This window comes from Molothrus ater, chromosome 23 (assembly GCF_012460135.2).
Source record: "Molothrus ater isolate BHLD 08-10-18 breed brown headed cowbird chromosome 23, BPBGC_Mater_1.1, whole genome shotgun sequence".
Taxonomy (NCBI): Eukaryota; Metazoa; Chordata; class Aves; order Passeriformes; family Icteridae; genus Molothrus; species Molothrus ater.
In genome coordinates, this window is record NC_050500.2 from 393,988 (window position 1) to 421,733 (window position 27,746).

The following is a 27,746-nucleotide window of genomic DNA, read 5'->3' on the forward strand; positions in this document are numbered from 1 at the left end:
CAGACAAGGGAGCGGCAGCGCGGAGCGAGCCCGGAGCTCCCCCCGCCCCGCATCCCTCCCTTCCCTTCCCTTCCCTCCCTCCCTCCCTCCGCCCTCCCCTCGGCCCGACCCCGGCGAGGGGGGGCCCGGCGAGCCAACAAAGGGGAGCGGGGGCGCAGGGGCGCGGCGCAGACAAAGAGCGGGGGCGGCGGGGGTCGCGCAGGAGCCGCTCCCCACCCGGGCACGGCGTGGGCAGCGCCGGGAAGGGCGGGGGACCCTCCCCAGGACCCCCCGGATGAGCACGGAGGGGTGGGAGGGGGCTCGGCCCCTCCGGCTGCTCGCACCTCTGCCGGCATCGCCCCCGAGAGAGCCCCGGGGACGGCAGGGAAAACCCGGCCATTGGCTTTAGGGTGTTATCGGCACCGACTCCCCCAAACCAGCCCGAAAGAGCAGCAGGGAAAACCCAGTTACTGATTTTTGGGACGTTATCGGCACCGACTCCCCCAAACCAGCCGGGAAAAAGGAGCAGGGATGGAACTGCTGTTCCTGGCTGCTCCTGCTTCCCGCAGGGATGGGAAGGTGCCACCAGCAGGGCTGGGTGGACGCCAGAGGAAGGTGAAGGTCCAACAATGGGCTGGGAGCGCTGCCACAGCCCCGGGCAGGGATCGCTGCCGCCCCAAACACAAACCCGGGAGCTCGCCCTGCCCTGCCAGGGTGGCATTCCCGGCAAAACACAAATTCCCTGGGCTGGAATGGCACTTTGAGGGCACCAGGACACGCTGGGTCATTGCCCAGCCACCAGGGAGGAGCTGGGCAGCTCTGGGGGCTGCAGGAGAACCCCTCAAGAGGAAAAGAGGAAAGCCAGAGAGAACCTGGGCTGTGCCACACCAGGGGCTGGGTTATCCCCCAAAAACAGGGCAGCAGGTGCTGCAGAGGGGCTGGCAGCAGCCAGCGGCACCAGCAGGGACCCTGCAAGCCCTCCCAGGACAGACGGACACCGTGGGGTGTGGGGAGGGAGCTCCGGGCAGAGCAGCTGCTCCGAGCCCCTCCGGCAGCAGGGAGGGGAGCTCAGCTTCCCCTGCAGCCTCCGGGAGCTGCCCCCTCTCCCTCTGGGGGCCTGGGGGCTGTGCATCCATCGAGGCAGCTCTGGGAGCTGCTCACAAGCTCTGTTCCCACCGGATTCCTGCTCCCCACTCCTCCAAAAGCAACAGCTCGGGACAAAAACCTTTGCCAGGGGCAGGTTCTGCTCCCAGCCCTTCCAAGAATCCTTCCCTCACCTTGGCAATGCACCTGCAGCCCCAGGGACACAGAGATGAGAGAATCCTCCCACGGGGACACGTGGGGGACACTGGGTGGTCCCCGAGCAGGGCAGGGCTGTGCCCATCCCACAGCAGCTCCCTGTGGGGTGGGCACAAATTGCCTCCCAGCCACCCCACAAACCCCCCTGCTCCTCTCCGAGGGCTGGGAGCGTCCCGAGGTGCAAATCCAAGAAAAAAGAAAAAAAAACAGAGAAAAAAGGGGGAAAAAACCCCAAGTCACGTCCAGGAGATTGCTCCTCTTGAAACCTGCCGTGCTCCCTGCAGCCTTCTCCTGTTCCTGCATCCTTCAGTGCCTTCTCCTCCATCCTTCTCCTGTTCCTGCATCCTTCCCATCCCAGTTCCTCCATCATTCCCGTCCCCGCTCCCCAGCCCTTCCCATCCCAGCTCCTGCATCCTTCTCCTGTTCCTGCATCCTTCCCATGTTTTCCCCTTCCACGCTTCCCATCCCAGCCCCTCCACCCTTCCTGTGCCACAGGTGCCCAATTCCTGCCCACTCTGTGCCCATCCCTGTCCCCTCCCCAGCCCCAGGGCAGGTTCCAGAGCCAGCCCAGCAATCCAGGGTAGGGCCCAGGCTTGGCTGTGAACAATTCCCGGAGGGAATCGAGCTCTGCCTCCTCCCCGTGCTGTTTTCACATGCAAATCAGCCCCGGCCCTCCCTGTCCCCTGCAGCCACCGCGGGGCCACTGTCAGGGGCAGCTTTTGTGTCCCCAGCCCCAGCACGGCCACGCTGGCTCCTCATCCTGCCGGGAAACCCCAACACCAGGAATCTGGGATGGGATCTGACACTCCCAGGGTCCCTCTGCCCTGCTGTGACCCCAGTGGGGTCCATCGGTGTCCCTGTGCCCAGAGCTGCCACCTCTCTGGTGACAGCGACAGCAGGGACACCCCACGTGCCACCTGCTCCCTTGGCCAGCCAGGGACACTTTGGGAATGAGGGGCCAGGAAGGAGAACCCAGCAAGAGATGGCCAAGCAAAAAAGGCCGGAAAAGCAAAAAATAAAAAGGCAAAGCAAAAACAAAACAAAAAAAAAACAACAAAAAAACCCCAAACAAACAACAACAAAAAAAGGCCAAAATGGCCATAAAAGCCAAAATAGGCATAGAAGCAAAAAAAAAAAGGATCTAAAAGTCACCTTTGGCTCCTGAGCTGCCAGGAGTATATATTCTATATATTCTATTATATATAGAATATATAGAATAAAATATATAGAATATGATATATTCTATATCATATAATATACAGAATATTATAGATCTATAATATTATTATATATCTACAATATATACATTATCTCTAATATATAGTATATATCTATATAATATATAATATACTATTATATATTATATATATGTTCTATATAAAATAGAATATATATATTCTATTATATAGAGAATATATATAGAATATATATATTATATATATAGAATATATATGCTGCTATATGGGAGCAGCAGCCTGAGCTTGAGCTTAAATTCCTTCCCGTTTCTCCCGGGTCCCAAAAAACCCGATCTGCTGCTCGGGGAGATGATTGACAGCTGTCAGTCACGCCCTCCGAGGCGCAGCTCCTGCTGTTGCCAGGCTGATTCCCCACCTGGCTGCCTTCCCGCTAATCCTGTTTGGCAGGGAGCTAATTGGGATTTATCTGACAGCACCCAGAGCCTGCCGAGCGCTCAGCGCTTCCTCCCCGAGGCCAGGAGGAGGAGGAGGAGGAGGAGGAGGAGGAGGAGGGAGCCTGCGAAAGGCGCTCGCTCCTTCTCCCTTTCCCCATCCCCTCCCGCATTTTCCCCCGGCTAATTACCGGAGAGAGGAGCTGGGCAAGGAGGGGGGAAAGCGGGGATTTTAATTATTTCATTTAACACTTGGCAGGACCCAGCTTGACTCCCCGCTGAGCAGCGCCTGGAAATAAAGAGCTTTTAGAGGAATAAAGAGCTTTTAGAGGAATAAAGAGCTTTTAGAGGAATAAAGAGCTTTTAGAGGCTCTCGGCGGGAGAGGAGCGAGCGGGGGCGGGAGACGGCGCTGGCGTGTGCGGGGAGGGGTGGGGCCGGTAATTCACACCATTCCCAGGAAACATTCCCAAAACGCGCTCCCAATAAACGCTACCACTCCCAGAGCGCTGGGTAAGCGCTGCCTCTCCAGAAAAAGGCAATTTTCCCCACGAAACATTCCCAAAACACATTCCCAGTAAAGGCTGCCTCGTCTGAAAAATGGGATTTTCCCCATGGAACATTCACAATAAACGCTGCCCCTCCTGGAGTGCTGGATAAACGCTGCCCCTTCTGAAAAAAGGGAATTTTCCCCATGAAACATTCCCAAAACACATTCCCGATAAACGCTGCCCCTTCTGAAAAAAGGAATTTTTTTCCCCACTGAAGAACTTTGTCCAAGCAAATCCAAGACTGCGCCTCACGGGTGGGCTCAGGGATGGAAAATCCCTGGAAAAGGGAGGAAGAAGCTCCAGAATGGATCCAGGCGCTCCTCTCCCAGCCCAGCAGAGCCCTCCCTGCTCTCCCTCTGCTGCCACAGCCCTGTCCCCAGTGGGACCCCACAAACCCCCCCAGCATCGGGGGCGCTCTCACGGGGCTGCCTCGCCCCTAAACCCAGAGAAATCGCAACGGAGTTCACACACAGAGCTCGGAGGGTCTGGAAGGACAAAACGCCTTCCCAGAGGGAACCTGGGGAAGCGCCTCGAGCCAAAGCCACACAATTGCCACAATTCCTGCTGTTCCAGGGGCTCGGAGCATCCCCTCACCCCAGCCCTCCCCAAGCCGAGCTCACACGGAGCCGGGACCCCGTTCCCGGCTGGAACCGCAGCTCCAGAGGCTTTTCCGGAGCAAGGCAGCAAATTTGGGATGTCACAGCCTCGGCAGGGACAGCGGGAGAGGCGCTGGGGACAGCGGCCAGGGGAGGGGCAGGGCAGGGATGGGGACAATGCCCCGAGGGTGTCCCCGGCGCCCAACAGCAGCCAGGACAGAGCAGGGCGGTGCCGGGGACACCTCCCGATGCTGCCGTCCCCTGTCCCCTGTCCCCCGTCCCGCCGCGATGCTCGGAGAGCGGAGCCCGGCACCGCCCGGAGGGGAAACTGCGCTCCTGCGCGGGCCCGCACCGCCACCTGCTGCCCTTAGCGAGCTTCTCCTGCCCTTACCCAGCCTGTCCTGCTGCCCTTAGCGAGCCTGTCCTGACTTTAGCGAGCCTCTCCTGCTGCCCTTAGCGAGCTTCTCCTGCCCTTACCCAGCCTCTCCTGCTGCCCTGAGCGAGCTTCTCCTGCTGCCCTTACTGAGCCTGTCCTGAGTTTACCGAGCCTGTCCTGCCCTGACCGAGCCTTTCCTGCCCAAGCCTCTCCTGCTGCCCTTACCCAGCCTGTCCTGCCCTGCCCGAGCCTTTCCTGCCCAAGCCTCTCCTGCCCTGACCGAGCCTCTCCTGCTGCCCTTACCCAGCCTGTCCTGCCCTGCCCGAGCCCGTCCCGCCGCCAGGAGCTCCAGAAGGAGCGGGGCATAGCCCGGAGCAGCTCCAGAGACCCGCACAGAGGAGGGGACACACAGGGGACGCTCAGGGGACACACGGGACCCTTCCCTCAGTTGCCCATCGCACCCAGAGGGGTTCGAGGGCTGCACGGAGCACAGCCAGGGCACTGCCAGCACCCCAGCCCCTTTTCCAGCGGCTCCGGGAGAGGCAGGAGCAGCCAGCCCGGCCGCAGCCCTGGCACAGGAACGCCTCGGGAAGCACCCGGGATCCGCGGGGAGCAGCAGCCAGCAGAGGATGCTGTGGGCTCGGGAAACGTCCCCGGGCTCCTCCCGCAGCCGCCCCGGGCTCGGTGTCCCCGTGTCCCCCCCGGGCAGCGGGGCTCGTTCCCAGCCCAGCCCTCGGGATCGCTCCCGCCGGGATCAGGGAGGAACCGCGGCTTTACCCAGCTCCCCCCGCAGCTGGGGCTGCTTCCATCCCCTCAGCTCCCCTGGCAACGAGGGGCAGCAGAGCTGGCACAGCCTCGTCCCACCCCACACCACCCAAAAAGCTGCTTTGGGCTGGCAGTGGTCCCAAAAGTCCTGGGGTGAGCAGAGAAGGGAAGAGGAGCAGCTCCAGCCCCAAATTTGGGGCAGTCCTGGTTCAATCCCTTCTCCTCAGCTCCTTTGGCACCCGAGGGCAGAGCTGGCACAGCTTTGTCCCACCCCACTCCAAAAAACGATCCCAAAGTTCCGGGGTGAGCACAGAAGTAGGAAGAGGAGCAGTTCCAGCCCCAAACCTGGGGCACCCCTGTTTCAAAACCTTCTCAGCTCCTCTGGCAGCCAAACCTCGTCCAGCCTGGCCCTGGGCACTTCCAGGGTTGTGCCAGCTCCTCTGGGCACCAGTGCCAGCGTTTACCACCCTCACTGTTAAAATTTATTCTATTTATTCTATCGAATCTAAACCCTCCCTCCTCCAGCTTAAACCCATCCCTGCTTCTCTTTCCTTTTCCCTAAAATTTCCCAAGGAATTCCTGCACACCTGGAGCTCCCCAGCTCAGCCAGGAGCAGGACAGGAATTCCCTGGATCTGAGCAATGCCCCAAGCCCCCCACCCTGAGCAGCCCAGTGCTCCCAGTTTGCCCCAGTGCCAGCCCAGAGAGCCCTGCCCGCCCTCCCAGGCCGCTGGTGGAGGTGAGAGGCTGAGGATGGAGAGGAAGATGAGGCGAGCACGAGGATGGAGAGGAAGATGAGGCGAGCACGAGGTAAGGAGCTCCCATTGCTCCAGCACATCCCAAGGGATGAGGATGACAGGGACTAAGCCAGCCAGGCTGATGGTGGATGGAGAAAATGGCAATTTTGGGGTTTTTGGGGTTTTTTGGTGTGACAGCCCCACCACTTACCGGCCAGAAGCTTCCTATGTTCTTTAGAAAGCAGAGGAGGAGAAAAAGGAGAGAAGAAATCAGGTTAGAAGCAGGAAAAACAGGAGCAGCCCCCAAGCTTTCCTCGTCCCCAAGCCCCCTCTGCCACCTGCTAGGGAGGAACTGTCCCCAGGGGACACCAGGGGGACAAGGAGGGGACAGCCAGGGAAATGGCCCACAGCTGATGGGAGCCGTGGTGGCCTCTCAGGGGACACCAGGGACACAGGGAGGGGACAGCAGGGCTGGCTGCTGGGGGCTTTGGGGACATTCCTGTTTGCTGGGGGGTGTCAGCTCTGTCACCTCGGGGACAGTGGCACAGTGCCCAGTGCCACATCAGGGCCACGCGCCAGGAGCTGTGCCTGGCACAGGAGCTGCTGCCACCACCCCTGGCACTCCCTGGTGTCCCCTGGCACGCCACCACACCCCTGAGGGCAGCCCGGATGTGCCCGGGACAGGTGACACGGGACAGGTGACACGGGACACGGGCCCAAGGCCAGCAGGGAGGAGCAGTGCCAGGGGCACACAGCCCCATTCCTGGGCATTCCCAAACCCCCCCAGCCTCGTCCCGCTGGGCTGCAGTGGCCCCAGGGCTCGGTGCTGGTGACAAAGTGTCAGTGCCACCTCCCGGTGTGAGCAGCTGGGAATGTCCTCCCCGGGATCCAGGGGAGTCAGGGCAGGGAGGAGACGGAGCTGCCTGGCCAGGAGCCCCCAGAGTTTCCCCAGGGAATGGGAACTGCAGCTCTGAGCACCGGGAGGGGACGGGAGGGACAAACCCCAAACCTGCCCTCAGGGTGGGAGAGCACCCGGAGAGAGGGGGAAACGGGGAGAAGGGTCAGGGTGCTCTGGGAGAGCTGCTGGGGCTGCCTCAGGGTGGGGAACGCGGCCCCACAAGGGTTAAAAGGGCCTTGGGTGCCCCTCGGCCATGCTGGACGCTTGACCACGAGCCAAGGGTCACTCCTGGGGCCACCAGACCATTCCTGTGCTCAGCCACAGCCCCCACAGCCCTGAATGGACACTCCAGCCCCTTCCCACACAATTCCTGCCCTCCCCACGGCCCCTGTCCCCTGGGAGACCCCACAGCCACACTGGACACTTGACCACCAGCCAGACTGGACACTTGACCCCATGGATGACTCCAGACAATTCCTGTGCTCGGCCACATCCACCCAGAGCTCCAGACAGACATCCCAGCCCCTTCCCACACAATTCCCATCCAGAGCCCCCCCCAGCCCAGCAGGGCTCCCACATCCCCCTCTGATTTCCAGAACAAGAGTGCCATTGAGCCCAGCCTGCCTCTCCTTTCAACCCCTGCAAAATTCCCCTGGAGTTTCGATTTTCCCCTTGCTGGAGCTGCAGCTCCGTGGGGCAGCTGTGAACACCAAGGAGAGAGGCAGAGAAGTTTGTTTTGGCCCAGGTTAAATAAATCCAAACCTGAAAGGAGGGCGGGAGGCTCTGTGCCAAGGCCAGGGGGAAGTTTCCTGTCACAGACATCTTTTATGGAAAATCCTTTCCTTAGGATTTTTCCTCCTGAGAAGCTGAGAGGCCTCAGGAACAAAATGCAAACAATGGTTATCTGCTGCTGTGGGATGCAACAGGGGCATCTGGGATTGGGCTCATGTGGATGTTTCTAATCAATGGCCAATCACAGCCCAGCTGGCTCGGACAGAGAGCCGAGCCACAAACCTTTGTTATCATTATTTCCTATTCTATTCTTAGCCAGCCTTCTGATGAAACCCTTTCTTCTATTCTTTTGGTATAGTTTTAATGTAATATATATCATAAAATAATAAATCAGCCTTGTGAACCATGGAGTCAGATCCACGTCTGTTCCCCACCCCAAGAACCCCTGTGAGCACCATCACAGCCTCCCTGGGCACAGGGAGCAGCGCTGGGGAGCGGGGCAGGAGGGTGCTGGGCCATCCCCCGGGGCACAAAGCCCTTCCCCGCCCGTCCCTTCCCTCCCGAGGCACCCAGGACGTGCCTTTGACTCAGTGGCACTGCTGGGAAGCCACGTGTGGCCGGGCCGAGGCAGCCTGGGGCTGCTCCTGAGTCACTGCCGGGGGCAAAGCTCAGCTGGGCAAAGCTGCTCCTGGGAAAAGCCTGCACCGAGATGCCAGCCTGGAGAGGAGGCTCTGGAAGCGGCTCCAGCCCAGCCACGGGCAGGGCACGGTGACTCTCACGGTGACTCTCATGGTGACTCTCACGGTGACTCTCACGGTGACTCTCACGGTGACTCTCACGGTGACTCTCACGGTCACTGTCCCAGGAGGGGCAGCTGCTGCCTCCAGGGAATGGGATTGGGCAGCTGGCAGCGCCCAGAGCCAGCACAAGGGGCTGGGAAGGTCAGGACACCTCCAGCCACCGCTCTGGATTTGGAGCAGCCGCCTGATACTGACACTTCACGACACTGATGATTATTCCTCTACATTTCCATCTACTGATGAGGCTCTAACTCTTCTAATATATTAATTACAATCGACTTCCAATCCTTAGAATCTGCTTTAAATCCAGAGAAGAGTAATAAATGCAATCTTATTCATACTAATCCTATGGCTAACCCTAAGCATCCTGCTGACTTCACGAAACTCTTGACTCGCCCAAATAACCCCTGACTCAGAAAAACCATCCCCATACGAGTGCAGATCCAGCCCCTGGGATCTGCTCGACTCCTCCCCTCAATCTGCTTCTTCCTGGTAGCCATCCTCATCCTCCTACTGGACTTGGAAATCTCCCTACTCCAAATGATGCCCAGGAGGGGAAGCAGCTGCTGCCTCCAGGGAATGGCATTGGGCACCTGGCAGTGCCCGGAGCCAGCACAAGGGGCTGCCAAAAGATCAGGACAGGCACAAACAGCTCCAGCAGTTTCATCTCGCAATCCCTCTGAGGGTTCCTCCCTTTCCCTCGAGCCTGGCAAGGGATTGAGGAATTTTCTGAAGTCTGAGGGCACGCTTTTGTTAATTAGGCACTAATTAGGCACGTTACAGCACATCAGCACCAAACACCGACCCTGCCTCCCTGCAGAGCTGGGATTTTGGGATTGGGAGACCAGGTTTTGAGATTGGGAGACAAGGTTTTGGGACTGGGAGAGGAGATTTTGGGACTGGGAGATGGGATGGGAGCTCAGGAACATCCCCAGAGCCACATCAGGACAGAGGGAGAGGAAGAGGCCGGCACTGCCCCACCTTCCTCCCTTCCCCAGCTCTGCAAGTCCCCGAAAGGCTGCCAGGATTGAAACCAGATGTGTAGGAAGTGTCTCATTAGCAGTAATTGCTTCGGGAGGATTTGAGGTTTCCCCTCTCTGCCACCACCACCAAAAACACTCGGAAGGAGCGGGACAAGGGGAAAAAAACAACCCCTCAAGGCAGAGCTTGTGCTGCACAAACGTTTGGGGTGGAAGGCAGGGGAAGTTTATTCAGCCGGGGCTGGCAGCAGGCTGAGGGATCTGAAACCACCCCGGCAGATTAGGCTGGAAAAACTCCGCCTAAATCCCACTTTCCTGCCTCAGCAGGGCCAAATGAGCCGTGAAATGGGCTCAGAGCTCAGGCCCTGGCACCCTCCTGGCTTCCAGAGGGGGAAAACAGGCACGGGACATGGCAGGAGCTCCATGCCAAAGTCTGGGACACTCCAGGAGCTCCTTCCCATGAGCTCTTTCCTCAGGAGCTCCTTCCCCAGAGCCCAGGGCTCCTCCAGGGACGTGGCAGCTGCTCCAGGCATCCCTGACCCATCCCTGGGTTCCAGGGTTTCTCCTGGGGTCACAGGGCTGCATCCAAGCACTCAGAGCAGGCAGGTCCTGGCAGGGACCGGGCTCAGAGCAGGGGGACCCAAAGCAAGACAGGATTCGGAGTTTCCTGGGGCCTGGATGGGATCCAAGCCCTTCCCAAGGCCCCGTGGCACCCAGGCCAATCCTGCCCTGTGCTGCACAAGGTTCCCAGGCCAGGTGTGATTTTCCACCTGCTCCCTAAATCACCTCCTTGTTCTCGGGCTGAATTCCCACTGCCCCCCACGAAACCACTGCAGAATTCCCAATTTACGGCACGGATCTCTCCACACCTCACCCCACCAGCGCTGGATTTGATCCCTCCTCCCTCAGGGAGCAGAGCAGAGCCACCCTGCTGTCCCCAGCCCTGCTGAGGGGCCTGGGGGGTGAGAACAGACAGAAAATCCCGGGAGCGGCTCCAAACCCTGCTGAGGGGTCTGAGCACAGACAGAAAATCCCAGGAAGCAGCTCCCTGCATGCCAAACCCCACCAGAAGTGTCCCCACCTGTGTGCAGGGCTGTGCCTGTCCCTGTGTCCCCGTGTCCCCACCTGTGTGCGGGGCTGTGCCTGTCCCTGTGTCCCCATGTCCCCATGTGTTGTCCCCTTTGCTGGGGACACCATGCCTGCCACCAGCCCCGGGTGGGGACAGCAATGGTGGCTCAAAGGAGGAGCTGCAGCCCCTTGGTTTTGGTGGGAGCAGCACAAGGGGGGCCAGCAGGGCTGTGGGGCTCCTCCTGGGGTGTCCCTGTCCCCAGCGCAGCCCCCGGCGCTGGCAGCACAAAGGGCGCCTGTGTTGGAGCCTGGCGCTGGTTTCTGGGCAGGCAGCCAGGGCTGGCAGCTCCCAGCAGAGCAATCAAAGCCCTGCTTGTGCTGCCGAGCCCCCCGAGCAGGGCTGGGGCACCCACGCAGGGAGGCAAGGCCACAGCAGCCTGCTGGGGACAGCCCTGCACACAGATGGGGACACGGGGACAGGATGGGGACACAGGGACAGGATGGGGACATGGGGACAGGCACAGCCCTGCACACAGATGGGGACACAGGGACAGGATGGGGACATGGGGACAGGCACAGCCCTGCACACAGATGGGGATATGGGGACAGGCACAGCCCTGCACACAGATGGGGACACAGGGACAGGATGGGGACATGGGGACAGGATGGGGACATGGGGACAGGCACAGCCCTGCACACAGATGGGGACATGGGGACAGGCACAGCCCTGCACACAGGTGGGGACACGGGGACAGGATGGGGACACAGGGACAGGCACAGCCCCGCACACAGATGGGGACACGGGGACAGGATGGGGACACAGGGACAGCCCTGCACACAGATGGGGACATGGGGACAGGATGGGGACATGGGGACAGGCACAGCCCTGCACACAGATGGGGACATGGGGACAGGATGGGGACATGGGGACACAGGCACAGCCCTGCACACAGATGGGGACACGGGGACAGGATGGGGACACAGGCACAGCCCTGCACACAGATGGGGACACGGGGACAGGATGGGGACACAGGGACAGCCCTGCACACAGATGGGGACACGGGGACAGGATGGCGACATGGGGACAGGCACAGCCCTGCACACAGATGGGGACATGGGGACACAGGGACAGCCCTGCACACAGATGGGGACACGGGGACAGGATGGGGACATGGGGACACAGGGACAGCCCTCCACACAGATGGGGACACGATGGGGACACGAGCCAGCCTGGGCTGAGGAAAGGCTGTGCCACGGGCACGGGAGGGCTCCAGGATCCCTAAAAACCCTTCCCTTCGCAGGTCAGGAACTGGGAATGGATCCAGGATGGATCCCTGCTCCACCATTCCAGCACGGACACCCCCAGATCCCTCCTGGGTCAGGGAATTCTGGGTCAGGGAATTCAGAATTCCCAGGGAATTCTGTGGGCCCACGTTCCCAGCCCACATTCCCAGCCCTTGGGCTCCAGGATCCCTAAAAACCCTTCCCAGGTCAGGAACTGGGAACGATGTCCCAGGCCAGGATTCATCCCTGTCCCCACCATTCCAGCACGGAGACCCCAAATCCCTCCTGCTGCTGGCACAGATCTGGTGATGCCAAAACTGGACAGGAGCAGCTCACAGTGGGAATTCTGCGCCCACATTCCCAGCACAGCCCCAGCCCCTTAGCCCTGCCCCAGGCAATGCATCCCGACCTCCCAACCTCCCTCCTCCCCAGCAGCAGAGCCTTTGCAGTGTCCCCATTTCCCTGCAGTGTCCCCAAATGCCAGTTCCCCCCAGGAATCCCACTGGCCTCTCCTGTTCCTTTGCTGCTTTAAAGTCGCTTTTCCGCCGCGCTGAATAATTGACGGGAACATGAAAATTTAAACTCTTTCAAGATTCCATTAAAATTCATTCCCTTCCCCTTTGGAGAATCGCCACTGCCAGAGTCCCGTGTAGGGCAGCTGCCTCCCTTCCCAGGATTCACCTCCAGAGCAAATTCCCTTGGAATTGGTTCATGGAGACCCCAAAACAGCATCCTGCATCCCCCCCCATCAGCCTGCTCACCCCAGCCCCTCCTGATGCCAGCAGCAATCCTGCAGCTCTGCCTCCCCCTGCCCACTGAGGAGCCTGCATTCCCAGGACAATGGGATCCTGCATTCCCCTGCATTCCCAGGACAATGGGATCCTGCATTTCCCTGCACTCCCAGCATGGTGGATCCTGCATTTCCCTGCATTCCCAGGACAATGGGATCCTGCATTCCCCTGCATTCCCAGGATCATGGGATCCTGCATTCCCCTGCATTCCCAGGACAACGGGATCCTGCATTCCCAGGATGATGGGATCCTGCATTTCCCTGCATTCCCAGGATGAAGGGATCCTGCATTCCCCTGCATTCCCAGGACAATGGGATCCTGCATTCCCCTGCATTCCCAGGACAATGGGATCCTGCATTCCCCTGCATTCCCAGCATGGTGGATCCTGCATTTTCCAGCATCCCTGCATTTCCAGGACAATGGGATCCTGCATTTCCCTGCATTCCCAGCATGGTGGATCCTGCATTTTCCAGCATCCCTGCATTCCCAGGACGATGGGATCCTGCATTTCCCTGCATTCCCAGGACAATGGGATCCTGCATTTCCCTGCATTCCCAGGATGATGGGATCCTGCATTCCCCTGCATTCCCAGCATGGTGGATCCTGCATTTTCCAGCATCCCTGCATTCCCAGGACAATGGGATCCTGCATTTCCCTGCATTCCCAGCATGGTGGGATCCTGCATCTCCCAGCATCCCAGGATAATGAATTCCTGCATTTCCCTGCATTCCCAGGATGACGGGATCCTGCTGTGATCCAGGACTGCAGCCCCTCATTCTCTTCCTCACAGGAATTGTGGGCTGGGATTCCCAAAATCCCTCATTCCCAGCTATTCTTGTTTTGCATCCCATCTTCCCTGACCCTGAGGAATAACTGAGGAATAACCTCAGGAATAATCAAAGGAATAATCAAAGGAATAACCTCAGGAATAAACTCAGGAACAACTGAAAAACAATTTAAGGAATAATCTAAGGAAAAACTGAGGAATCATCTGAGGAATGACCTGAGGAACAACTGAGGGATAATCTCAGGAACAACTGAGAAATAATCTAAGGAATAAACTGAGGAATAACCTAAAGAATAATCTGAGGAATAACTGAGGAATGACCTGAGGAATGACTGAGGAAACCATCATACAGCATTAAAAAAACAGTAAAAAATAAAGGCCAGAGCTGCTTTCAGTGCTCTTAAAATGCCACCAAGGCCATCAATCCCTTTTCTGGGAGCACCCTCTGCTTCCCAGCTGCTTCCCAGCCCCTTCCAGCCCTCCAGGGGCTGCTGGACGGGCTCGGGTTTCGCAGGGAAGCTGGAGTTAATTAACTGTCACACCCTCGGGCAGAGCCCTCCCAATTTACCCCACTTGACCAAGTGACCCCGAGGATTTGGAGCAGGCTCCATAAATCCCAGGGCCACGTGGGGTTTGTTTTCCTGGAGGGAATTACAGGGAGTTCACACCTCCCTTTCCAGGACCCGGGGACTCCACCCTCGGCATCCCGGGATTCCCTTTTGCCAGGGAACTTTTCATACCCACACTCCTGTAATGAGGAGAGAGGGGTTTTATCCTGTCCCCTCCGTGCCTCCTGCCCAAGGGAGCTCCAGGGAAAAGGCAAATCCAAGGAATCCTCCCACCACAGAACCTCAGCAACCACACAAACCACCCTTGTGTGGCTTTTCCTGCCCCACTTTCCATCCCAAAGAGAAGAGGAATGATGTTCTTACCTAATGAATAATCCACAATCCACCAGGGACGGGGCAGCACATGGAAAAAAAAAAAAAAAAACCACAGGGAAAAACAGTTGGATCAGATCCAGGGGAAAATCCTGCTCAGGAAAAGGGCCCAGCCCTGCTCCTGCCCGGGCATGGACAGGAGCTGGACCCTCACCCCAAAAATGCTGCAGCCCCTCCTCCCTCTAGAGCAGAGATCCCCCCCTAAAAAGGTGCAGAACCTCAGGGAAGAGATTTCCCCCCAAAAAAGCTCCAGCCCACCCTGCAGAAATTCCCCCCCAAAAAAGCTGCACCCCCAGAGATTCACCCCAAAAATCTGCAGTGTCGTAGATCAAGGGCTCACCCGATACATCTGCAGCCCCCCAGGGTAAAGATTCACCCAAAAAACCCCTGCATTTTCCCCTAAAAATTCACCCCAAAAATCCTGCATTTTACCCCCAGAGATTCATGCCAAAAATCCTGCAATTTTCCTGAGAGATTTGCCCCAAAAAACCTGCATTTCCCCCCAGAGATTCACCCCAAAATTCCCACATTTCCCCCCAGAGATTCACCCCAAAAAACCTGCATTTCCCCCCAGAGATTCGCCCCAAAAAAACCTGCATTTCCCCCCAGAGTTTCGCCCCAAAAAACCTGCATTTTCCCCCAGAGAGTCACCTCAAAATTCCCACATTTCCCCCCAGAGATTCGCCCAAAAAACCTGCGTTTTCCCCCAGAGATTCACCCCAAAATTCCCACATTTCCCCCAAGGTTCAGCCCCCAGAAGCTGCAGCCCAGAGGGGCAGGGAAGGGCTCCTGTCCCAGGCCAGGGGGCAGCAGGGCCAGGCCCAGCGGAGCAGCTGCTGCCAGGGCCGGTGCCAGGGTTGCCGGGGCTGCCGGGCTCTGTTATCCACCAACAGCCTTTGAAGTCAGGGCCCAGGAATGTCCCCGTGCCAGGGAGGGAGGGACGGGGACCCAGCGCCAGCAGAGCCACCTGGCTGCTCCCCAGGAGCATCCCGGGGCACATCCCCTGCGCGGGGACACACAGCAGGGCCAGCGGGGACTCACGGAGCCACGGAATCCACAGAATTCACAGAATGAGAGAATTCACAGAGTCACAGAATCCACAGAATCCACAGAATCACAGAATTCACAGAATCACAGAATCCACAGAATCACAGAATCCACAGAACTCACAGAGTCACAGAATCCACAGAGTCACAGAATCCACAGAGTCACAGAATAAGAGAATTCACAGAGTCACAGAATCCACAGAGTCACAGAATTCACAGAGTCACAGAATTCACAGAGTCACAGAATTCACAGAGTCACAGAATCAGAGAATTCACAGAGTCACAGAATCCACAGAATCCATAGAACTCACAGAATCCACAGAATCACAGAATCCACAGAATTCATAGAACTCTGAGTCCACAGAATCACAGAATCAGAGAATCAGAGTATTCACAAATCCAGAAATCACAGAATTCACAGAATCACAGAATTCACAGAATCACAGAATCACAGAATTCACAGAATCCAGTCACAGAATCACAGAATCCACAGAGTCACAGAACTCACAGAATCCACAGTCACAGAACTCACAGAATCCAGAGAATTCATAGAACTCACAGAATCCACAGAATCACAGAATTCATAGAACTCTCAGAGTCCACAGAATCACAGAATCAGAGAATCAGAGTATTCACAAATTCACACAACTCACAGAATCCACAGAATCCACAAATTCACAGAACCCACAGAATCACAGAATCCACAGAATCAGCGAATTCACAAATTCACAGAATCTACAGAATCCACAGAATCCCAGAATTCACAGAATCCCAGAATTCACAGAACTCACAGAATTCACAGAACTCATCCACAGAATCCACAGAATTCTCAGAATGAATTCACAGAATCCACAGAATTCCAGGTTGGAAGAGCCCTTCAAGGCCATCGAGTCCAACTCTCAACTCAACCCTGGCACCCAGAGCCACATCCAGGCTTTGTTAAACACCCCCAGGGATGGGGACTCCAGCACCTCCCTGAGCAGCCATTCCAGAACTTTATCCCCTTTCTGTAAAACACTTCATCCCCTTTCTGTAAAACACTTCATCCCCTTTCTGTAAAACACTTCATCACCCTTCTGTAAAACACTTTTCCCCAACATCCAGCCTGAATTTCCCCACTGGAGGGGAATGAGGAGTTCCCTGAGGAACTGAGGCCTGACCTTGTTATGGCGCAGCTGGAGCCACCCAGCAGAGCCAATTTTCCATTTTTCATCCATTTTTCATCCTGTTTTCATCCATTTTTCATCCATTCTCCACCCATTCCAGAGCTGAGATGTGGTTTCCCCCCGTCTCTGGCCACACCACCCTCAGCCTGGATTGCAGCACCCTGAGCTCCCCCAGGCCATTCCCGGGTCACAGCTCCCGGGGCCACATTCCAGCCTTTTCCTGACAGGGCCACCCGCTGGGAGCCCTCTGGACAGACAGACAGACAGACGGACAGCTGGGACGTGTCCGTCCTGCAGACCATGGGGTCAGGCTTCTGAGCTCTCATGGAAAAAAAATCCCTTCTGGAAAAAGGAGCACAAGGCCCGGGCTGTGTGCGTGGGGAACGCAGGATTCTGGATTTGGAGCTGGGCCCTTCTCTTATCAACAGGACAGATGTGGTGGCCAGAGGGTCCCCAGGGTCCCCAGAGCAGCAGCTCCAGCCCCCTCTGCTCCTTCCTTCCACCCTCGGCCTGCTCTGGGATGGATTCCAGAGCTCCTCCAAGGGTTCCCACGCCTGCAGGGGCTGGAATGGCCAAAATCCTCCCCCTGGGGATGGAGCAAGGCTGTCAGCACACAGCACAGGCCGTGGAAACACCAGAGCCCAGCGCTCCCCATGGGATGCTCCTGAGGAGGAGGAGGAGGAGGAGGATGAGGAGGGATAATGCAGCAGCAGGAATGTCCCTCACCCTCCTAAAGGTTTCCTCCACTCCTCTTTTCCCCAGGGTGGAAAATCCCAGCCTGAAGGACCAAACGTCCATGGAAAAGGAGGATCTGGGCTGGGAATGTCCCCACCATCCACAGCCTCCCCATGCCAGAGCCTGAAACCCCAAACCCAGAGCAGGGACGTGGCTGGGGCAGCCTGGCAGCCCCAGGGAGCCAAGCACTCCCAGAAAAGGCTGGAAAAGGACTGGAAAAGGCTCCCAAGTGCAGGGTCTGAGCAGGGCTGGGAGAAAGGGAAAACCAATTCCAGCTGGGATTTCAGTGCCTGGGAACTGGGGCTTCCACGAGCCACAGCAGCATGGAAGGGCCAGCTGCAGGCAGGAGAGGCTTTGGGATGCAGGGTTTAAAGGGAATTTGGCAGGGATGCTCAATGTGGAGCAGAGCAAACCCCTCCCAAACCTCCCAGCAGTTTTTATCCATCACTCCCAAGTGGAAGAATCCTCTTGTGTCCGAAGGGATTTGGACATGGAATCCTGACAGGTTCCCGGTGCTGCATCCCAAAAAAAGATCCATGCCACTGCAGCAGCAGGGAAATTCCAGCTCCTTCTCCCTCCCCTGAGCAAATCCTGGGCAAGCAGAGCAGGAACCTGGGCCTGTCTGCCCAAGGCAGGAAAAAGAAGGCAGCAGGATTGAGATAAAAGCAGCTCTGGACTAAAAAATAGCCCTGCACCAAAAAAGTATATCTGGACCCACAAAAACCAGCCCTGGACCCAAAATCCAGCCCTGGACCCAAAATCCAGCCCTGGACCCCAAAAAACAGCCCTAGACCCACAAAAACAGCCCTGGACCCCAAAAACCAGCCCTGGACCCACAAAATCCAGCCCTGGCCCCAAACCCAGCCCAGCCCCCAGTGTTTTCCTGAGTGAGTGGGTGGGAAAATCCAGCCTTTGATGTTCCACTGAGCAGCTCCAAAACAAAGCTGGGCCACGGGAGATAAAAACACCAAACAAACCTCGCCACGGGACACATCCGGGAGATGGGGTGGGAAAGAATTCCCTGGCCATGGAGGGCACGGCTGCCCCAGCGCCGTGGAAAAACCACAGCACAGCTGCTTTCCTCTCCCAGCAAAGCAGGAGAGCCCCAAACGCAGGACGGTGGGAAAAACCATCCTGAAAAAGCTGCTCTGGGCAAGGCAGGTGCCTCCCCAGTGTTCCCTGTGCACCCCTTGGTGAGCTCTGGCATTGCCCAAATTCCCTGGAATTGAGGCAGCAGTGGTGCCCCCCCAATATCCCACTTACACCCCTGGAAGTTCCCCAAATTCCATGGAAGAAGCACCAATGGGGCTCCTCAATATCCCCCTCACAATTCTGGAAATTGCCCAAATTTCCTGGAAGAGGCACCAGCAGTGCCTCCCTGATTTCCCTTCACACCCCTCGGTGAGCTCTGGCATTGCCCAAATTCCCTGGAATCGAGGAACCAGTGATAATCCTATTAATCCTCTCACACCCCTGGAAATTGCCCAAATTCCCCGGAGCAGGCAGCAGTGGCACCTCCCCAAAATTCCTCTTGCATCCCCTGAAAATGCCCAAATTCCCTGGAATTGAGGCACCAGTGGTGCCTCCCCAGTATCCCACTCACATCCCTGGAAGTTCCCTAAATTCCATGGAAGAGGCACCAATGGGGCTCCCCAGTATCCCCCTGACAACTCTGGAAATTGCCCAAATTCCCTGGAATCGAGGGCACCAATGACAATCCTGATAATCCCCTCACACCCCTGGAAAGTGCCCAAATTCCCTGCAAAAGGCACCAGTGGGGCCCCCCAATATTCCCCTGGAAAGCCCCCAAATTCCCCAGAACTGAGGCACCAATGATAATAATCCTCTCACACCCCTGGAAAGTGCCCAAATTCCCTGGAGCAGGCAGCAGTGGCACCTCCCCAAAATTCCTCCTGCATCCCTTGAAATTCCCCGAATTCCCTGGAACTGAGGCACCAGTGGGGCTCCCCTGGAAAGCCCAAATTCCACTTACACCCCTGGAAATTGCCCAAATTCCCTGGAGTTTCTCCCAAGCCCTGGCACTGCCCAGATTCCTGGGAAGTGCCCGGAGCTGCTGGCAGGGCCCCAAGGGGAGGCTGCCCTGGATCCCAGGGATGCATTGCTGGAATTCCAGGCTGGCAGGGCAGCATCCGTGCCAGGACAGGGCATGGGAACACAGCTCGGGCAGGGGGAACTGGGCAGGGACTGGGCAGGGACTGGGCACGGACTGGGCAGGGGGGACTGGTCAGGCCAGAGCTACTGGGCAGAGAGTGACCAGTCCAGAACTCCTGGGCAGGGAGAAACTGGTCAGGGCTACTGGGCAGAGAGTGACCAGTCCAGGGCTACTGGACAGAAAGAAACTGGGCAGAGACTGGTCAGGGCTACTGGGAAAAGAACTGACCAGTCCAGATCTACTGGGCAGGGAGAAACTGGTCAGTCCCTGGTTACTGGGCAGGGAGAAACTGGTCAGGGCTACTGGGAAAAGATTGGCCAGTCCAGGGATACTGGACAGAGAGAAACTGGGCAGTCCAGGGCTACTGAGCAAAAACTGGTCAGGGCTACTGGGCAAACAACTGACCAGTCCAGGGCTACTGGGCAGAGAGAAACTGGTCAGTGCAGGGCTCCTGGGCAGGGGGAATGGCCTGGCAGCCTCGGGAGCTGAGCCTGCAGGAAGTGCTGCAGGATGTCCCAGCCTCCCACTCCAGATTAAAATTCCACAGGAATTTGCTCAACAAATGGAGCCTCTCAGCTCCTGCCACCAGCCCGGGGACGTTTCACATTTCTGCCACAGGGAGGGAGGGAAGGGACCCTGGGGCTTGGGGGGGACAGGGATGGAGCAGGGCAGGGATCCTAAATCGTCACCTGCCCATCATCCACCGACCCCAAAATCAGTGCCACCACCCAAAACCACAAAAACCAGGACAACGCCCCTCAACCACCACCCCTGCCATCCAGGGGCTGGGAACCCCACAAAAACCCCCCAAAAAACCCCAAAAAACCCCAGAACAGCCTCACCTTCCATGCAGTGCTCCACCTCCTCCAGGCTGCGCAGGGTGATGCGCATCAGGCTGGAGTTGAACCATGCACCCCTGCCCATTCAGGGGCTGGGAATCCCACAAACACCCCACAAAAAAAACCCCAAAAAAACCTCACAAAACCCCCACGAAGCCCTCACCTTCCACGCAGTGCTCCACCTCCTCCAGGTTGCGCAGAGTGATGCGCATCAGGCTGGAGTTGAGCATGAGCTCGTTGCGGTGCGCCGGCCACAGCGCCTGCGGCGCGGGGTTGACGAAGAAGATGCGCGTGTCCCCCGTGGCCACCTGGTTGTCGCAGATCAGGGGGTCCCCGAAGCCCCCGATCACCACCTTGTTGCCCCCGTCCAGCAGGATCTCGTGGGTGACGATGTCCTTGCCCTTCAGGTAGCGCCAGACCCGCACCTGCCACGGGGAGGGGAGAGGGGAGAGGTCACCGCGTTGCTGCGGGTTGGGGCAGCCTGTTGTGCTCTCTGGGCTCCTCTTTCCCCTCCCTGGGCTCCTCTTGCCCTTCCTGAACTCCTCTTTCCCCTCCCTGGGCTCCTCTTTCCCCTCTCTGGACTCTCATTTTCCCTTCCTGAGCCATTATTTCCCCTCCCTGGGATCCAATTTCCCCTCTCAGGGTTCCTCTTTCCCCTTCTTGGGTTCCTGTTTTCCTCCCTGGACTCCTCTTTCCTCTTCTGGGCTCCCATTTCCTCTCCCTGGACTCCTCTTTTCCCTCCCTGGTCTCCCCTTTTCCCTTCCTGAGCCGTTCTTTTCCTCCCCTGGGCTCCCCTTTCCCCTCCTGGGCTCCTGGTGGCAAGGAACCATTCCCAGTTTTCTGCCTGTGCTCCAGGTGTCCCCCCCAGACCCGAGGGGCTGTTCAGACCCAGAGATTTCTCCCCAGTGCCAAATTCCTCCCTGAGCTCGCAGAGTTCAAACCAGGGGCTGAAACACAAATCCTGTGATCCCTGATCAACCTCGCAAATTTAATTTTTTTTTGTTTTGTTTTGGTTTTTTTTTTGGGGGGGGGTTATGGTTGGGTTTTTTTTTGGGGGGGGGGGAGTTTTGGTTTGTTTTTTGGTTTGTTTGTTTGGGTGGGGTTTTTTTTGTTTGTTTGCTTGGTTTTTTTAGCCTGAGCTCCAGAATTTCAGCCCTGATGGAAAAGGCTTCAAAGCTCACACTGAGCCTGAGCCAAGCTCCCCCAGCGTGTCCCTGGCAGGCTGGAAGGACGGGAACGGGGTCATTCCCACATTCCCTGTGGCCACGGAGCCGCCTGCTCAGCCCCACCTGCCAAGCAGGAAAAGGGAATAAATTCAGCACAAATTCAGCGCTGCCTGTGCCCTGCAGGCACAAACCAAGGCGAAGAAGAACCGAGCCGAGGAGTTCATCTCCCCCTGCTCTCCTCACACTTTCTCCTGCTGGTGAAACATTGGGAGCAGGACCTCAGGCTTGGGGGGTCTGAGCTCTGAGGCAGTGCAGCCGCCCAAAAAAAGCAATAAATTACCCCAATTATCATCCCAACAACTGCACCCTCCCTGCCCTGCTGCATACCTGAGCCGCGGGAGCAGCCCAGGTGCAAGCAGGGCTGGGACAGCTCCTCTGGGGCCGCACATGCCCCGGCTGCTCCCGGGCGTGGAGTGCTCAGCCACGGCTCCACTCTGCCCCATGCTCCAGCAGCAGAGCTGGGGCACCCGGGGCTGAGCCACCCCAAAGCAACAGCACTTGCAAACAGAGAAAAATACAGAATGGTAAAAATAGGATTATAAAAGTAGAATTTAAAAATAGAATCATAAAAGTAGAATTTAAAAATAGGATGTAAAAATAGAATTATAAATATAGAGTTTTAGATCTATTTCAAAATATATTTTAAATATATTTTAATTAAATATATTTAAATATATTTTAATTAAATATATTTAAATATATTTTAGAATTTTAAATATAGAATTTAAAAATAGAATTACAAAAATATAATTTAAAAATAGAATGGAAAGTGCCCAAATTCTATATTTATAATTCTATAAATATAGAATTATAAAAACAGAATTATAAAACTAGAATTATTATAAAAACTAGAATTATTATAAAAACTAGAATTATTATAAAAATATATTTTTTATGAAAATGTCTTTTCATAAAAAATAAATGATAATGGAAAAATTCCTAGGTGGGATGTGTCCCTCCCTGCACATCCCAGATCCAAGCTGATGGGGAGGAACAGGGACGGGGGCAAAGTTTTGCTGCCCCGAGGTTTCCATGGGATTTTCTCTCCTCTGTGGTCCTCCAGCACAAGCCCAGCTCCCAGCAGGGTGAACGGAGCGCTTAAACCCCAAATCCCACCAGAGAGGGCAGAAATCTCCCTGAAATTTGCTGAGGTTTAACTCAAGCAAACCCCACTCGCACTCATCCTCCTCCTCATCCTCCCTCGGAGCGAGGAAGGAGCAGAACCTGCATTTCCATGGACATTTGGGAATGAGAGGGGCCTGAAAGGGACAGCTCTGGTTTCTGCTGGCTGGGAGCAGGGACAGCACCTGAGGGAACACCTGGAGGAACAGGCCAGGAGAGGTTTGGGATGGAGAGGTTTGGGATGGAGAGGTTTGGGATGGAGAGGTTCAGGATGAAGATGTCTAGGTTGGAGAGGTTTGCGTTCAGGATGGAGAGGTTCAGGATGGAGAGAGGTTCAGGATGGAGAGGTTCAGGATGGAGAGGTTCAGGATGGAGAGAGGTTCAGGATGGAGAGGTTTATGTTCAGGATGGAGAGGTTTATGTTCAGGATGGAGAGGTTTGGGTTCAGGATGGAGAGGTTTGGGTTCAGGATGGAGAGCAGGACATTTCCTTCCCCCAGAGGCTGCTGGGACACTGGAATTTCCCCAGTTGCCCCCAGGGATGCCCAGGCGGGATTTTCGCAGTGATACGAGCCCGATAAGAGCCCGAGGAGCCTCCCTGCCCTGACCCCACAGAAACCGCGGCACCCCCAGCACTCCCAGCCCCAGGGGCCAGCCCAGGTGAGCCTGGGGAGGGTGCGCAGGGCAGGAGGGCACAGCCCCGCTCTGGGAAGGTGTTCAGGGCACAGCCCCGCTCCCAGCCAGCCCAGGTGAGCCTGGGGAGGGTGTTCAGGGCACAGCCCCGCTCTGGGAAGGTGTTCAGGGCACAGCCCCGCTCTGGGAAGGTGTTCAGGGCACAGCCCCGCTCTGGGAAGGTGTTCAGGGCACAGCCCCGCTCTGGGGAAGGTGTTCAGGGCACAGCCCCGCTCCCAGCCAGCCCCGCTGCCTCCCCAGCCGCTCCTCCTGCCTCCCTGCCCGCAGTCAAGCCCAGACACCTTCCCCAGCCGCACCTCCTGCAGCCCCGGGGCAGGTGAGCAGCAAACCAGGGCAAAGACACAGCCAGACAAAGCAGGGAAAATAGGGAAAAAAAAAAACCAACAAAACCACCCCTCCTCCAGCAGCAGAAAACACAGCCCGGGGCTGGCTCCGGCGTGCGGGGCATTTTCACAGCTCGGGGTTTGGGGTTTTGTTGGTTTTTTTTTTGGGTGGGGAAAAAGCTGAACTCTCCTCCAGCTCTGCAGCAGATGGGGATTGGCGTTAATTGGCGTGGCTGGGGCGCTCCGAGGCAGGCCACAGACACACCAGAGCCCGGCGGCCTCCTCCCCACCCTAATGAATGGGCGAGCGCGGCTCCGCGGCCCGGCCATCACCTGCGGGGCATCCCCTTCATCAGCGCGCCGCAATCGAGACTTTGTCACCGCTGACTCACCGGCGGCAGCGAGCACCGCCGAGAAAAGGAAGGGAGGGAGGGAGAAAAAATGGGGCCGGGACCTGTTGGGAGGAGGACACTGCCCTGGAGAGCTCTGTTCTTCCGGAGAGAGCAGAAAACGCCGAGTTTCAAGGGGGTTTTAAAGCTCCGCGGAGGCACAACTTTATCCAGGCACGGGTGTGTTTTAAAGGCAGGGGGAAAAGTTAAAACCCCAAAAATAAAAGGGGTTTCCAGCATGCCAGGGGGGTGAGGCCATGGCAAGGAAGGGGACCACCTGTACAGAACATTCCTGCCCGGAAAAGGCCGGGAAATGCCGGGACTGGTTGTGTAAAGCCAGGTGGGATGTTGGAGCAAAGATCCCTCTGGAGGAGCTGTCACCCGGGAGGGGAAGCACCAAAACGGGTCAGCAGGAAACTGTGGGAATTTTGGGAGATAAAAGCCAGAATCAGCTCTGCTTCCACGAAATTTTGGGGAGTTTGGGAGAGAAAAGTCACTTTCAGCTCTGCTTCCAATCCTTCCCCCCTTCCCTTTTTTGTCCCTCCCTGTGCCTTTTCCCTGCCCCTTCCCCAGGACCCAGCGATTCCCACAAAACCCCCCCAAAATCTGTGCTCCATTGTCCCGAACAGGATCCACATCCTCTTCCACACTTCCTAGGGCCCTCACAGAACCTGGATTTACCCTATAAATAGCAGCTGCCTCGCTAACCATGGGGACAGCCCAGAAAAAGGCGCTTCAGGGGGCAGGAAGGGACAATGCCAGCAGCAGCAGCAGCAGCTTTGGGCAGAACTCAGAAACTGCACTCAGGAGTGCCAAATCCCTCGGGAAAAGGGCACGGCAGCCACTTTTTGGGAATTCTGTCAGCCTGTTCCTCCTGCCCCGCAGCTCCCCTGGCAGCCCAGGCACGGCTGGCAGCTATTTCGGGGTGTTTGTCTAACATTAACTTCACATTTCTCCTCCCGGTGCTTATCTGCCTCTATCGAAGCGCTCAGCTGGGAGGGTTTGGGAAGAACAATGCCCCAAGCACGGAATTCACGGATCCCCACGCGCCCGCTGCCTCCCGGACCACCCAGCTCCAGCCAAACTCGGATTTTTGGGTGTGGGAGCTCCCCACACCGTGCCTTTCCTCTGCAGATAAGGAAGAGGCCGACAGCAGATAACGGTGGGGGGCTCCGAGGGCAGGCCGGGAGGAATTGGGGCAGGAATTTCCTCAGCACAAGATCCTGGATTTCTCCCAGCTCCCCCGAGGGCAGTGCAAGGACAGCAGGAGCCAGGGGTCAGGTTTAATCCCGAGCTGCTGCTGCTGGAATTTAGGTTAAAAACAAAACAAAACCAAACCAAAACAAACTGCAGGCATGGCAAATGCACACAGTTCCCATTCCAAGACTTGGGAAGATGCGAGGAGGGCAATGAGCCAAGAGCTGCTGCAAAGCTGCACATCCCGAGTCACTGCAGTGGCAGGAGATGCATCTGCTCCCAGCTCCTCGGGACACCCCAAATCCCATTCCAAAGCTGGTTTTCCCTGCAAAGACACCATGGAATGCCACTAAAAATGGCACAGGAAGGGCTGATGGGCAGGGAAAGGGACAGGGAATTGCTGTCCTGTGAAAATTCCCGAATGTCACAGCACTGCCACGACGGGATGGGATGGGATGGGGTGAAAGCTTTCCTGCTTTCACACAACTCCAAGGCTGGAATGATCTCTCAGGAACCTGTCCTGGCCCTTCTGTGCTCTTTGGAGAGCAGGAACGGGCAGGAGCAAAATCCCAAACTCCAGAGCAAGCAGCACAAACCTCACCCTGCTCAGGGAAAGGCAGGGAAGAGATTCCCTTCCCAGTGCGAGGAATTCAGATTGTGCTTCCCAGAACGGCACCACGGGCAGCCCCATCCCACTGCTGGCTGCTCCAGCTGGGGCTGGATTGCACCTTGCAAAGGCAGAGCTGCTTCTCCCATCCCAGCTTTTCCTTATCCCAGCTTTTCCCATCCCAGCTTTTCCTTATCCCAGCTTCTCCCCCATCCCAGCTTTTCCTTATCCCAGCTTCTCCCCCATCCCAGCTTTTCCTTATCCCAGCTTCTCCCCATCTCAGCTTTTCCTTATCCCAGCTTTTCCCATCCCAGCTTTCCCCATCTCACTTTTTCCTTATCCCAGCTTTCCCCATCTCACCTTTTCCCCATCTCAGCTTTCCCCATCCCAGCCTCCTGCCCTGCTGCTGCAGGATGATTTTTCTGCCAGGCAGACACCTCACTGCGAGTCCGCAGCGGGGAGAAAAATGGGTTCATTTCTCACCCTGGCACTTCTGCCTCGCCACCAGCGCCCCTGGGCCACCTCCCGTGGCCACCTCGCTCCGGCCTCAGGTGGCCACATCCATCTGAGCCCCAGCACGGGCACAGCTCATTAATGCTCGGCGCAGCACCCAGGATGTGCCAGACACGCTGCAAACAGACGGTGCCGGGGGGGCTGCGAGCTGCAGATGGGTCGGGGGGCGCTGGCAGCGGGCAGGGGCTGGGGGATGCTCGGGGGATGCTCCAGAGCTCCGCAGGGAGAGTTCTGCGAAGGGAAAGTTCAAATTCTTCTCCTCCACCAAAGCATCGCCCCCGGCCCCGCAAAATCGGGGTTTTCAGGAGGAAAAGGGGAGTGAGGAGAAGAGGGAAAGGCAAGGGAGGAGCGTGTCCTTGCAAGCGAGATTCCTGCCCTGGCAAGGGTTAAGGCATCCGGCACGTTTTCTGTCAAGCGGGCGGATGGGATTTCAGGTTGCTCGGGACTCCAGCGTCTCTCCGCTTCGGGGGGAGATAAAAAACCCCCAGAGCCCGAGGCCAGGTTGGTGGTTAAACAATAGCTCGGGCTGCAGGAAAACTCGAGATGCTGCTAAAGTCAACAGGAGAGGCTCAAGCACCTCCCGGAAAGTTGGGAGGCAGCTCCGCATCGCGCCAGAGCCAAAGAGGGAAATGCCCATAAAAAGCAACCTCTGGAGATCCCCCCCACCCCCCCGGCCACACGGTAGCTGGAACCTCTCACAGCTTAAAAAAGAAAGCCCCGATCCCAGCCCAAACCGCACGCGGGGCGAAAGTTCTACCTTGCACGAGTAGGTGTGGTGCACCGGGTCCACGTTCATGATCTCCTCCACCGTGCCCGTCAGCACCACGTTGGCCTCCTCCTCGCGGCGCTCCAGCTCCCGCTCGGGGCAGCCGGCCCGGGCCGGCCGTGCCAGCGGTGCCAGCAGCGCCAGCAGCGCCAGCAGCGTCGGTGCCAGCCGCGGCCCCATGGCGGTGGCGGTGCCGCCGGGCCCGGCAGACAAAGCGGCCCCGCTCGCAGGCAGCGCTGGCGCCGCAGCCGAAAGGGCCACTTTTGTTCCAGGGAGGTGAAAAGGAGGAAAGAAAGAGAGGGGAGGGAGGGAAAGGGAGGCAGCGAGGGGAGGGGAGAAGGAGGAAAATCCCAGGAGGAGGAGGAGGAGGAGGAGGAGGAGGAGATCTGGAAGGCGCTCGGCGCTCGCTGCCGTGGCCCGGGAAGAAAGCGCGCAGATTTGCATGCAATCTGAATTGCTGATAAGGAGGGAGCGGGGGTTAGGGGGGAGAGAGGAGGGAGGGAGGGAGGAAGGGAGAAAGGAAGGGAGGAAGGCAGCGCGGCCGCCCGCCCGCCCTGCTGGCAGCGCTCGGTGCGAACGCCGCCCCCAGGAAAGGGAGCCGCGGTTAATGGATAATCAGCGCCGCAACGTGAGGAGACTTTTAAAGGTGTAGGGACCGCAGCCGGCCCCGCCACCCCCTCGCCGTGAGGGGCAGCTGTCCCCAGCCCTGGCCCGGGGTGTCCCTGGCTCCATCCCGCACCCCCGA

At 57.4% G+C, this 27,746-nt stretch overlaps 1 protein-coding gene across 5 annotated transcripts in view; it reads right to left on the reverse strand.

The window, feature by feature from the left end:
- AGRN (agrin) overlaps positions 1-27,483 on the reverse strand; it is a 75,128-nt gene extending 47,645 nt beyond the window's left edge. For 2 of the 5 annotated variants that reach the window (XM_036396087.2, XM_054517124.1), the window contains exons 1-3: positions 26,993-27,483; positions 20,331-20,592; positions 6,139-6,159 (exon numbers count right to left, since the gene is read on the reverse strand). In XM_036396087.2, coding sequence (XP_036251980.1) covers positions 6,139-6,159; positions 20,331-20,592; positions 26,993-27,445 — 736 coding nt within the window. In that variant the 5' untranslated portion in view covers positions 27,446-27,483. The remainder of the gene's footprint in view (positions 1-6,138; positions 6,160-20,330; positions 20,593-26,992) is intronic. The other 3 variants (XM_036396085.2, XM_036396090.2, XM_036396088.2) reach the window with 3 other exon arrangements.
- Between the last annotated feature and the right edge of the window lie 263 nt (positions 27,484-27,746).